Here is a 13,361-nt window from a genome sequence, read left to right on the forward strand (position 1 = left end):
TTTAAAAATAACAATTATTTATTTAAAAACTCCTGACAGTTTATTGTACATAATTATGTGATTATGTGGAATTTTTTTTTCATCTTTACCTTTTCATTTTACTATCTATCATTTTTGAGATTTATAATCAAGTTATATTTTTGCTACAGTTTCTATGGAGAGAAAATAAATCAAAATATGTCAGTCAAATTTGATATTCTAATCCTACATAAAAATTTAATGGAGTATGTGTGAAAGCAATTTAAAATTGATATTTTTTCATTATTTTCTTATTCCTTTATGTGTGCCATGTCATGCATCATTTCTATGTACTTTAGAACAGAGTTTTGATGTTGGCAATTTAGCATGGGGATAGTTAAGAAGAAATTCTACATACATGGTGGTGTATACCGTGGATGATTAATGTAGTAGGCAATCCAAGAAGTGAATCCCCAATAAAAGGCACAACTCTACAAATAAAGCAAAATAAAAGTTAAGGAATATATATATATACATAACATCATTTGAATCCACCCCATATATTAGTATTCCACATCACAATATTTTGGTATAAAAAGGTTATAAATTTTCTAAGCTTGATAACTGGAATGCTTCTTCATCCAGTCAAGTAGCTAACATCTTAAAAGCACCTATCTGATATCATTAAGAAAATGCATTTCTTTGCTCAACCCTTGTTAATAGAAATGAGTATTTAGAATATAGAGAAATGTAAAAATGTATTTTAGGAAGATTTTTCAAGAATAGCTTTTGTCTGTCAAGTAATAAATAGGAGGGAAGTAATAAAAATAATAAATTAATCTATTAGATAAGATTTACCAATAGTCATATCCCCAAAGTAAATGAATAATAGCATGAATTACCTAATGTTTCTTGACTGATTATGAAGAGAAATGGACTAGTTTGGGTTTACTAGGTTATGATGCTGATCTAATACTAATGTGATGAATGTTAATACCTTCTTTCAAAAGCAAAGCTAGTCTAAATGTTTTTTTGAGGTTTCTAAGACTTCAAGAGTTTACTGCTTCATTTTAGTGACAAAAATAGAACAGCTTCCTCTTCAAAAATTTTAGAAAGTAAATATTTGCTAAAATCCAGGAAGCTCTTAAAGATATAATTCATTTTGAAACCAAATTTTAAATAGGAAAATAAAATAAATTTAAATTGGAAAATTGAGTTATACCATATTGTCTAATGTACATTTCCATCTCAATATTACACAATGTTTTCTGCTTTCTTGATAATCATTTGATGGTTAATAGCATTTATATTCATCATTTTTGGGGACAGCAAAGATCCTGTCATTACACTGACAACAACCACAAATAGAGGATACAGCATCATCATTTTAGTCATACAAATTTATATTTATTAGAGGGTTTATTTTTCAGATTCTTCCTCTTCAAGTGGTACTTAGTCTGAATTCAGTGCTAAGTACTTTCAAAATTAAAGGTGCCTAAAAGTACCTTGTAACATAAGGTCATGGCAAATATTTTATGTAATATTATTTGTTGGGGTCAGCTCTGATGAACCAGATCCCTCACAAAATGACATTTCAGCAGTTTAAGATATGCTGATACACCTGAACAGAAAAATCTAAGCTTGAGAGAAATAAGCATGATTAAATGATGATGCAGATGATCCTATACATAAAATTTATCAAAAACAATTAAAATTACAAAACATATCAGTGCCCACCGTTAGCAAATTTTTCAAAGATGTATGTCCTGAAGAAACCTTGTGAACAAATAAGGTTTCCAAAAGGTATCGGATATAGTGTATACAATGACAGAAGCAGGCCAAGCTAGAAGGAAATAAAACACAAACCCATTAAATTCCTTTCCAAAAATTTGGATCACCTTATGGATAAGATATTTTCATTTTTTTTTTTTTTTTAGTTTTCTATTACTTTCCTTTTTATTTTTGAATATAAATCTTTTAAAGTTAATTTTATTATAGTTAATTTACAATGCTGTTAGTTTCTGCCTTTCAACAAAGTGAATCAGTTACACATATCCACTATTTTTAAAATTATATTCCCATATAGATTATTACAGAATATTGAGTATAGAGTTCCCTGTGCTATATAGTAGGTTCTTACTCATTATCTGTGCTATATTTAGTAGTGTACATCAATCACAGTGTCCCAATTCATCTTTTCCCCATCTTTCCCTTTTGGTAACTATAAGCTTGTCTTCTACATCTATGAGTTTATTTTTGTTTAGTAAATAGCTTCATCTATATTAATATAGTGTAACTTTCTCTTTATCAAGAAATACTGGTTTTGATAACTAAAACACAAATTTTAGTTTTCATATTTTTATTTTATTTATTCTAGAAAATTTCTAAATTTAATAATAAAAGTACTGTTACAACAGTTTCTTTAAATTTACTTCTGAAGATGCTCAAGATATTTTATAATATCAGTCATAAACAGTATGTTCACATCTTTCTGAGGAATATATATATATATATATAAAGTACTTATAAATGTGATCATATGAAAATGGCTTAAATTTGAAGCAGAAAATTTACAACCTACTTAGAATGCATTTGACATGTGATAATATTCAAAATAGCTTTTCATTGCCTGGTTGTCCTTTAACAATTATCACAGATTGAAAAAGTTTGAATTTCACTTCCTATGGATTCAATGCAGCTTTTTTTTAGTTTGTTTTCTTGCCTAACATATTGCAATATTTTGTGTCTCTTTATGTAATTTGTTTTTGTTGCTTTTCTAACCCATCACCTCTTCTTGTCATTTGTATAATTAATATATAAAAAGTGAATGTCAAATACAGTTTACAGATGTATATTTCCTTGTTTACACTTAAAATATATTTCCATTAAAATATGCATCTATTTTATTATGAATAAACATATAAAATTTCAAAACTATTATTGCTATTCAAGAAAATCAATATTTATCAAAGATCATATATTAAACCAATAAATGTTAAGCACAAAAATCAGCATTTCACCTACAACATGTAAAATCAAACCCTGAATCTACACTATATGTTTATAAAACCACAATGAATTGATGATTTCTGGTACTAATGAGTGACTTTGGGACAAACAGATAAACAACAAGCAACATACCTAAATCATTAGTTAATATATCATTGTTCATTAATTCATAAAAATAAAACTGCACCTGTTATGGGAGAGATGTTCTACATGGTGTATAGATCTATGAACAATAGGCAAATTCTGAAAGAAGTGAGAGAGTACTCTGTATGTATTTGGGGGCAAAGCTTTCTAGACAGTAACAGAAACAAAAGCAAAAGTTCTGATATAGGAAGTTGTCTGTGGGTTCAAGGGACTGACAAAATCAGTATCTCTCATAACTAGCTGGTTCAGTTGTAGAAGTATTTGTATAAACACCTGAGAAATAGAATTTTACATTTTGTAAGAAAGCAGAAAAATTATCTTTTGCCCAACAATGAAGCAGAGCACTGAATGAGAAATTTTAGTTTAAGCTATGATTAAGTTAGTCTACTTATTTAATTTTTATTATACCATTAGGGCATAGAGATTAGCATAGCAGATAGCAATGGTTTAATAGTTGGATATACACCACTTTGTACATTATTGATAACTCACCAAGTTTGATTTCATTTCAAAATATTTATGTTTGAAAAAGTGAAAGTCACTCAGCCCTGTCCAATTCATTTGAGACCCATGGACTATACAGTCCATGGAATTCTCCAGGCCAGAATACTGGCGTGGGTAGCCATTCTCTTCTCCAGGGGATCTTCACAACCCAGGAATCAAACCCAGGACTCCTGCATTGCAGGTGGATTGTTTACCAGCTGAGCCACCAGGGAAGCCCTAATTATAGTTGACTTCCATTCAAACATAAAATCTTTCTTTTCTAGTGCTAAACTAATAGAACATCCATAAGTAGGTTTGGATCCATTTCTTTTTTCCAGTTGTAATATTTGAAGATTTCTTATGTTTTATCAACTAAGTTTCAAGATATGAGGACTGTTAAAAAGAAACTTTATAAAGTTGCAAGGCAGTCATTGTATTAGGTTTTTTTAGAGGAAGAATATGAAGGCAATATTCAGATAAAAGTTTGTCAGTGTAAAAGATTTTGCTAACAGTGGATACTGAATTGCAGAAGGCACAGTGTAAGAATTCCAGGAATTGAGGGAAGTTCAGTAAAAGCAACAAATAGAAGGTTTTAGAGCATATTTAAATGGAGTATGAGATATGAGGGATGATCTGAATGTGGGGAGTTCATAAGGTCAGAGACCTAAACAAGGACAAAGTATCCAAATATCAAAAGCTGTTTTGTTGTTTTTTTGTTTGTTTGTTTTGTGTTTGTATTTAAGGCAGATATTCAAACTGTGGATACTGAGCACAGGAAAGTTTTCTCTGGCTACTTTTTCATCCCTGATGTTGCAGTTAAAGCCTTAAGGAGATGCACATAAGGCAAATGTGCATCTAGATCACTAGATCCCTCTGCTGGGAGGAACCATGGCAGTTTTGAGTATGTGTCTGCTCTCTAAAACAGTATTGACTGAATAAAGAACACTTGCATTACATCAAGCCGTGGGCCACCATTTCACTATTTGAGGAGCATAGAGATCATGCTGGAGATCTGTCCTTAGTCCTAGTGTGTAGAGTTTTGTAAGAGATTCAAAGAATTTGGGGTCAGTTGAGTCACAAAAGAAGTGGAAACTAGCAGAAAAATGCTCCGTAATATGATTCAAAGTGACTTAGAAGAAGTAACATTGGATTATATGTCAGGTGGATGTGGGGTTTGAAATTTTATCTTTTTAACTTTGAGAAATGACCTGTCCTGAAACTGAATTGCCTTAGAGATCTTGGGATTATTTTATAGACCTCTACTAGACACTTAACTTTCAAAAGTAGTTTGTGTGTATCTACTCTGAATGATTTCATGTAAACTTAACATATTTGTGCTTTAGGAAGAATGTGGCACCCATGCATTTATCACTGAGATGTTACAAAACATGCCATGTTTGTGTTTAAGACTAGCAACCAATTATCAGTCAATTCCTTTGACAATGTTGCCGGGTAAAAAAAGAAAAAGGTCCTCCCTCCATGCTGTGATGTATATCTGGTGCACATTATTATTATATGTCTGATCTAAAAAATGAGGGCAATTACATTCTCCAATAAACTCTCCACCCCAGACTCTTTCTAAATGATTTGGGCATTCTCTTCACTTAAGAAAAAGAAAGACTGACTTTCATGTTACCAAAGGACCTGAACAACTTGTCCTATACTACCTGACCATGATCCCTGAGATCCAACCTTCTCTTGCCTCCTGTACACATGCTCCATACGCTTTCTCTCTGCTCCTACAAAGCATCAAACTTCTATGTACCACAGATAATTTCCATATTAATATTTCTCAGATTTACTAGTTTGGCAATCTCACATACCTTCAGAAAACATAGAAAATATTTAAACATAACTTTCTTTAAAAAGCCCATCTCAGAACACACATCCAGTTCAGGTTCCTTTCTTTTCATACTCTAAAAAGCCCAATGTAAAATAAATTTGTATGTAATTGTTTCATGCCTCTATTCATTCAAAACATTACAATTGCGTGTTTTTTTAAAAATCATGTAATGTATTATTAACATAAAAGATTGAACATCAAAAGACACTCATTATATAACTTAAATTCATAGAGTGAAAAACACAAATGACTATGTAAATATATAATTTTAAAGTAATAAAATGTATAAAGGGAAATATTTTAGTAGTATATTTCTTATGGAAGGAATAGAAATGCTAACACTGATAAGAAATATTGAGCTTTATGTGAAGTTTGAATAAGAGATAAGAAAGTGAAAGGCCATGAAGAAAGGTTGGAGGAAGAGGGATGGTGTGTGTAGATGCTCTTGTGTGAAAGGGCATGGCAGAAATCAGAACAAGAAGGGTGGGCATTGTGGCTGTAGTACAGAAGTAATAGTGAATGAAAGATTAATTTCATATGGGACATCCAGGAGTCAAGTTTTTCTCTATCATATAGCATCCATACGATCTGAATTTTGCTTCTTAATTCACTTAGAGTTTAGGCATTTGCTCAGATTTCTTTTCCAAAAAAAATAAATTGGTAACTCTACATATCAAAGTAGCATCTTGCATGATTATTCTCTTTCTTTTTAATTTAATATTTGATCTAGGGGACAGACGTAAAGAATCCACCTGCAATGAGAGACCTGGGTTTGATCCCTGGGTTGGGAAGATCCCCTGGAGAAGGGAAAGGCTACCCACTCCACTACTCTGGCCTAGAGAATTCCATGGACTATTAAAGAGTTGGACATGACTGAGCAACTTTCACTTTCACAGAGAAAGAGGTTATTTCCATAGTATGTAAAGAATCATACATTCATATTTGATAAGTGTCTTTGGTCTTTTTTTGTGTTTTATATCAGAGTTAAATTTGATTTTGGCCTTTAATTTATTAAACGTAAATTTTAAAACCTTTTTTTTCTTCCTGTTTATTAGTTAAGTTATTGATTATCTATGAAATTGTGCCCATATTTTTAGTATTTATATTCTGAGCCCTATATATGACCTCTAAACTTTGTAACATTAAGCATTTCATTTGCTTGTTGATTGTGATCATAACTAACAGAACTTATCTCCACTCTAAGGTGGAGGTATATACTCTATTATATACTCTTAATATACTCTATTAAGTATATTAAGTAATAGGTACTTTATAAACATATACTCTTAATATACTTTATTAAGTATATTAAGTAATAGATACTTGTTTATAAACTTACAAAAATGTATTTCCCTAAAAGTGAATCCATGTTCATTGAGTTTACAATATTTTTTAACATAATATCTGTGTATTAGTTTGTCTACTTCTTAATCTATATGTACCATGTGTATGTATTACTTACTGTACCACTGGGTGACATAATCTTCTAGAGCTCTCTTTCATGTTATATATATACGGGATCCTCAAATAAAAGAGGAGATATATTAGCAGAGGTCCTGTGTATTCAGCCAAAAATACCTGAAAAAAGAAAGTGATTTAGTTTAAACAGTACATTTTATAGCTTCCCTGGTGGCTCAGACAGTAAAGAATCTGCCTGCAATGCAGGAGACCCGGGTTCAATCTCTGGGTCTGGAAGATCCCCTGGAGAGGGGAATGGCAACCCACTCTAGTATTTTTGCCTGGAAAATCCCATGGACAGAGGAGCCTAGTGGATGACAGAATACCTGGGGTCTCAAAGCATTGGACATGACTGAGCTGAGCGACTAACACAGAACCATGATAAAATGTCCCCAGACTTACCCTGCTGTATAAGCTGGTGAAATGGATAGGTGAGCATCTGTTCTCTAAAAACAACTAGACCAAGTGCTGTCACAAATAACAGGAAATCTTCCTTAGAAAAATTAGCCAAGAGTTAAGGTAAAGGACAATTATAAATAGTTAAATAAAAATATTAGACATAAATATAATGATGTCTTCATAAATAGCAAAGATTTTTATTTAATCATATGATTTTTATCATTAAATAAATTCATTTAATCAAATGCATAAGTGCATTTCTCATGTCTTTCCAGCCCCGTACTGAATGAATCTTCTATGTTAAACATCCCTGTCACTAAATGGAATGGGAAATAGCTTTTTGCTGCCATGTCATCTAGAATTCAATCAATTTGAAAGTGAAAGTGTTAGTCGCTCAGTTCTATCTGACTTTTTGAGACTCCATGGACTGTAGCCTACCAGAATCCTCTTTCCATGGAATTCTCCAGGCTAGAATACTGGAGTGGGTTGCCATTCTCTTCTCCAGGAGATCTTCCTGACCCAGGGATCAAACCCAGGTCTCCCACGTAGCAGGCAGATTCTTTGCCATTGGAACCACCAAGAAAAATCAATTTGACCCTTATTCAAACTGAAATAATTTACTTCTCTCTCCTGGAAATTTCAGATTTTTACTGAGTCTGAGTGAGTAGTTTTAGAGGATTGCTTTCTGAATTCTGGAGCTTCTTTTGGAACTTGTCACAAGTATGACAACCATGTATGTGGAGAGAGATATCCAATCTATAGAGAGACAATCATAAGATTTGGAAAGATAATTGGAAACTAGACCACATGATTTCAAAAAGATTAATTGGCTGATTTTCTGATAGCTTTCTGAATCTGGTGAGTGTCCATCATTTGACTTTGTCTTGATGCTAAAACCAGGTTAAAGTCACATTCTGAAATTTTCAGTCAGAAAAGGGAAAATAATTTCCCTACGAGTTTTCAAAGAGAAAAGCAGAGAAGAGAAAGAAGACAAATATGACAATGATAAATCCAACTGCCACTTCTGTTTTGCTTTGTCTTTGCCAATTTTCATCATTTCTAAGAAAGGAAACTTGAAGCTGTACGTATTTTGCTCAAATATGTAAGTGCGCACATTGATTTTTCAGTGGAAACAGTGTCAGACTTTATTTTGTTGGGCTCCAAAATCACTGCAGATGGTGACTGCAGCCATGAAATTAAAAAACGCTTACTCCTTGGAAGAAAAGTTATCACCAACCGAGATAGCATATTGAAAAGGAGAGACATTATTTTGCCAACAAAGGTCCGTCTAGTCAAGGCTATGGTTTTTCCAGTGGTCATGTATAGATGTGAAAGTTGGACTGTGAAGAAAGCTGAGCACCAAAGAATTGATGCTTTTGAACTGTGGTGTTGGAGAAGACTCTTGAGAGCCCCTTGACTACAAGGAGATCAACCAGTCCATTCTGAAGGAGATCAGCCCTGGGATTTCTTTGGAAGGAATGATGCTAAAGCTGAAACTCCAGTACTTTGGCCACCTAGTGAGAAGAGTTGACTCATTGGAAAAGACTCTGATGCTGGGAGGGATTGGGGGCAGGAGGAGAAGGGGATGACAGAGGATGAGATGGCTGGATGGCATCACTGACTAGATGGACGTGAGTCTGAGTGAACTCTGGGAGTTGGTGATGGACAGGGAGGCCTGGCGTGCTGCCATTCATGGGGTCGCAAAGAGTCAGACACGACTGAGTGACTGAACTGAACTGATGCTTTTATCTCTGTTGACAATTTTGTGGAGCTACATGATTACAGTATATGATATATAGGCACATACATATAATCACATGTATATACATAAACATGTATAAATGTCTATTTATATATGTAACTGTCTTTTTACACATTTTTAAACAATATTTATTATCTCACAAGGTAAGAAATATTTTTAAATGAGGATAAGAACAATGCAATAATTTTATAAATTTATAAATCCAATAAATTCAGTACTAAAGCAACCTTTTAATATATTAATTTATGGCATAAAACATTCCTGATTATTCATATATAAATAAAAATATCTTCTGAATGTCTGATAATAGAATCTAGTTAATACTCTAGACTAATTAGGATGATGATTGTTTTAAAATATTTATTTCAATGTCTCTGACCTAGTCAAGTCAATTTTGAGCAAATTCTATAGTGAGATGTCAGAAATGAAAAACGTTGTAAACAATAGTTAATATGACCAAATATCACTATTTATTAAGTTGATAAACATACTGTCATAAATAGAAAGTTTTTTTTTGGATCAGAGGAAATTAAACTACAATCTTATCTCCATCATCTCCTAAAAAAATTGGAGATCCTGCTATCTTACAGTAATATGTTCTAGGAAACCCAATATTTTATCACAAATATTGTTCATTCTGAAACACTGGGATTAAAAGAATGCCAAAGTATAAAGGGTATATTCTGATTTAAAAGCCCTGGAGGGTAATAAAAAAATAACTTTTGGACTGATTAAACTTAGAAAGTGATCAGAAAATAGATTTATAATTTAAAAAGCAGGATATATAAATGTTAATAAAACAGATTTCTGAAACAGAAATTGCTTTTCTTCTACTAAAAAGAATAACAAAACTAAAGATGAAATAAACATACAAAGGAAATATATACTTAGAGGTATACAGCCTATGCAGACGAATTTACAATGATTAGAAACTCCACCTTAATCCAAAATTTACTGGTGATTTTATTTTCAAAATAAGCAAGTACACTTTCTTTTTTTTTTTTTACTTTGAAGATACATACTACTTCTAAGTTCAATATATTTTTATTTTTATTTTTTTTAATTTTATTTTATTTTTAAACTTTACATAACTGTATTAGTTTTGCCAAATATCAAAATGAATCTGCCACAGGTATACATGTGTTCCCCATCCTTATTTTCATACTTCCCCTTTATAGAAAGTTCTCTTTTTTAAACTAATGTGTTGCTTTTAATGTAAAATTCACTATTTTTACTAGACAAGCTATGAAACTGGTATTTTTTAGAACTCCTCTAGAATATTCAACTTGTTGTATTTCTAAATTGAAAAGGAGTAAGACAATAAACAGTTTTAGAAAATATAAATTCTATTCAACTGCAGTTGTAAATTGATTAAAACCCTTGGGCTAAGATTTCATTTAATGCATGCATCCTTCCTTTAAAAAAATATTTTTTAATCCTATTATTATTAGGGTGGTTTTGGCTTGTTCTCTAAAATTGCAATTGACCATTAAAAGGAACATGAATTGCTTGTGTCACAGTTGTTGAAAATTGTTTAGTTGCTAGGTCATGTCTGACTCTTTTGAGACTCCATAGACTGTAACCTACCAGACTCCTCTGTCCATAGAATTTTACAGGCAGGAACACTGGAGAGCATTGCCATTTCCTACTCAAGGAGTTCTTCCCAATCAAAGGACTGAACCTATGTCTCCTACATTGGCAGGATGATTCTTTACCACTGAGCCACTAGAGAAGCCCTGCTGCAAAAAATGGTGTCAACAGTTATTTTCTAAAGATAGGAGAGCTACTAAAATTATGAGAAAACTTCCCAATAGTAATATTGCTTAGTACTCCATGAGTACTATTGAAGCTAATGTGATACTAGAAGGTTTTTTTTTTTTTTTTTTCCCAAGAAAAATTAACTGTTATATGAACAACATGTAATGGATAATTCTATGCTCATGTTATGCAAACAAACCTTCATAATGAGATCACCAAGAAAAAATAATCAAAATATTTTTCAGGCTCCAAAGAGTTACTGAGTCTTTTAAGAATTAGAAGATCAAAATATTTTATAAGATTCTCCAGAGTAGTAATTAACCTGGGGTATGAAATTTGGTAAGTGCCTGAAGTAAAGACCAATCTTTTGAGGGTGCTTAAGACTGGAAGCACCAAAATTACTGTTTGTTGTCTGTTGAAGACTAAGGTGGCTATAAAAACCCCAGATTTTGAGTTGGAAAGTAGAACAGTTAAAACTTAGGAATGAGATGACCTGTACTCAATAGTGCCATTAGTCCATCTTCAGAATGATAAATTATATTTGAAAGATAAAATCACCCAAGGCTTCTCCAAGTAATCTTTAAATTTATTAATATAATTTTTCTGCAATGTCAGAAATATGCAGTTATACAAGGAGTGAAGATATCATGACCATAACCAAAAGCAGCCCCAGGCATTGAAAATGGTTGAACTAAAGGTTCACATAACAGAATTATCAAGCACATACTTTTAGAAAACAATCTTTTAATGTTCAAAGAAAAATAAAAAGTTGAAATTTTAGTGATATTTGAAAACTTTGTGTTTTTTTAATTTTATTTTATTTAACTTTACAGTATTGTATTGATTTTGCCATATATCAACATGAATCTGCCACAGGTATACATGTGTTCCCCATCCTGAACCCTCCTCCCTCCTCCCTCCCCATACCATCCCTCTGGGTCGTCCCAGTGCACCAGCCCCAAGCATCCAGTATCAAGCATCGAACCTGGACTGGTGACTCGTTTCATATATGATATACATATGAAAACTTTGGAAAGGAAAATATGAAAATGTAATAGGAATCCCAAAAAGAGAATACAAAGAAAATAATGGAGAATCAAAAGATGAAGAGATTATGCAATTTTTTCAAATTAGATATAACTATCAAGCCAGGAATGCAGATAACACAATAAACCCAAAGCAGGATAAATAAAACCACAATCATAACTATGTGCACCATAATCAAATAAAATAAAAATTCTAAATAAACCAGGGAAAAACTTTAAGGAGTACAATAGACTTTTCAACAGAAATAATGGGAGTTGGAAATCAAACTAATAGTGTTTTTAAATAAAGACAGAAATAGCTGCCAATGTGTATTTTTTTCTGAAAAAATATTGTCCAAGAATATAGACTAAATGAATACATTTTAAGATGAACAATAATTGGGAGAACTCATCAAAGACAGAACGATAATACAACATTAAGGTGTTTTTCAGAAAGAAGGATAATGATACCAGATGTAACCTCAGTATTAGAAGGAAAAACTAAATTGCAGTAAAAAAAAATAAATTTAAATAAAGATTGACCATATGAAATTATAGTAGTATATTTTTGCTTTAAAATTTATAAAGAATTAAAATAATTCACAATAGAAAACTCAGAAGGAGACCAAATGCCTCAAATAAAACTCATTCAACTATTAATGCATTATCTTCACATTAATAAACAATTTTATTAGTACTCAATAGTTTAAATGTGCAGTGTAATCTCTTGGGTAATCATTAGAGTTATTGAAACATAGGATATAGCTACATCTAATTCTGCTTCATTGACTATGCTAAAGTCTTTGACTGTGTGGATCACAACAAACTGTGGAATATTCTTAAAGAGATGGGAATGCCAGACCACCTTACCTGACTCCTGAGAAGCCTGTATGCAGGACAAGAAGGAACAGTTAGTACTGGACATGGAACAATGGACTTGTTCAAAACTGGGAAAGGAGTACATCAAGACTATATACCACACCCTGCTTATTTAACATACATACAGAGTACATCATAGGAAATGCTGGGCTATATTCACAAGTTGTAATCAAGTTTGCCAGGAGAAATATCAACAACCTCAGATATGCAGATGATACCACTCTAATGGCAGAAAGTGAAGAGAAACTAAAAAGCCTCTTGAAGCTGATAGAGGAGAGTGAAAAAAAAGTTGGCTTAAAACTGTCAATCAGTTCAGTTGCTCAGTCATGTCTGACTCTTTGTGACCCCTTGGACTGCAGCATGCCAGGCTTCCCTGTCCATCACCAACTCCTGGAGCTTGCTCAAACTCTTGTCCATCGAGTCGGTGATGCCATCCAACCATATCGTCCTCTGTCATCCCCTTCTCCTCCTACCTTCAGTCTTTCCCAGAATCAGGGTCTTTTCTAATAAGTCAGTTCTTCACATCAGGTGGCCAAAGGATTGGAGTTTCAGCTTCAGCATCAGTCCTTCCAATGAATATTCAGGACTGATTTCCTTTAGGATTGACTGGTTTGATCTCCTTACAGTCCAAGGGACTCTCATG

The 13,361-nt window shown here is 32.6% G+C and overlaps 1 protein-coding gene across 2 annotated transcripts in view; it reads right to left on the reverse strand.

Annotated features, from left to right (window-relative positions):
* Nucleotides 1–13,361, reverse strand: part of TECRL (trans-2,3-enoyl-CoA reductase like) — a 145,723-nt gene that overhangs the window by 39,017 nt on the left and 93,345 nt on the right. For both annotated transcript variants that reach the window (XM_055588686.1, XM_055588687.1), the window contains exons 5-7: nucleotides 6,900–7,015; nucleotides 1,696–1,801; nucleotides 377–449 (exon numbers count right to left, since the gene is read on the reverse strand). In XM_055588686.1, the coding sequence (XP_055444661.1) occupies nucleotides 377–449; nucleotides 1,696–1,801; nucleotides 6,900–7,015 (295 nt within the window). The remainder of the gene's footprint in view (nucleotides 1–376; nucleotides 450–1,695; nucleotides 1,802–6,899; nucleotides 7,016–13,361) is intronic.

This window comes from Bubalus kerabau, chromosome 7 (genome assembly GCF_029407905.1).
Source record: "Bubalus kerabau isolate K-KA32 ecotype Philippines breed swamp buffalo chromosome 7, PCC_UOA_SB_1v2, whole genome shotgun sequence".
Lineage (NCBI taxonomy): Eukaryota > Metazoa > Chordata > Mammalia > Artiodactyla > Bovidae > Bubalus > Bubalus kerabau.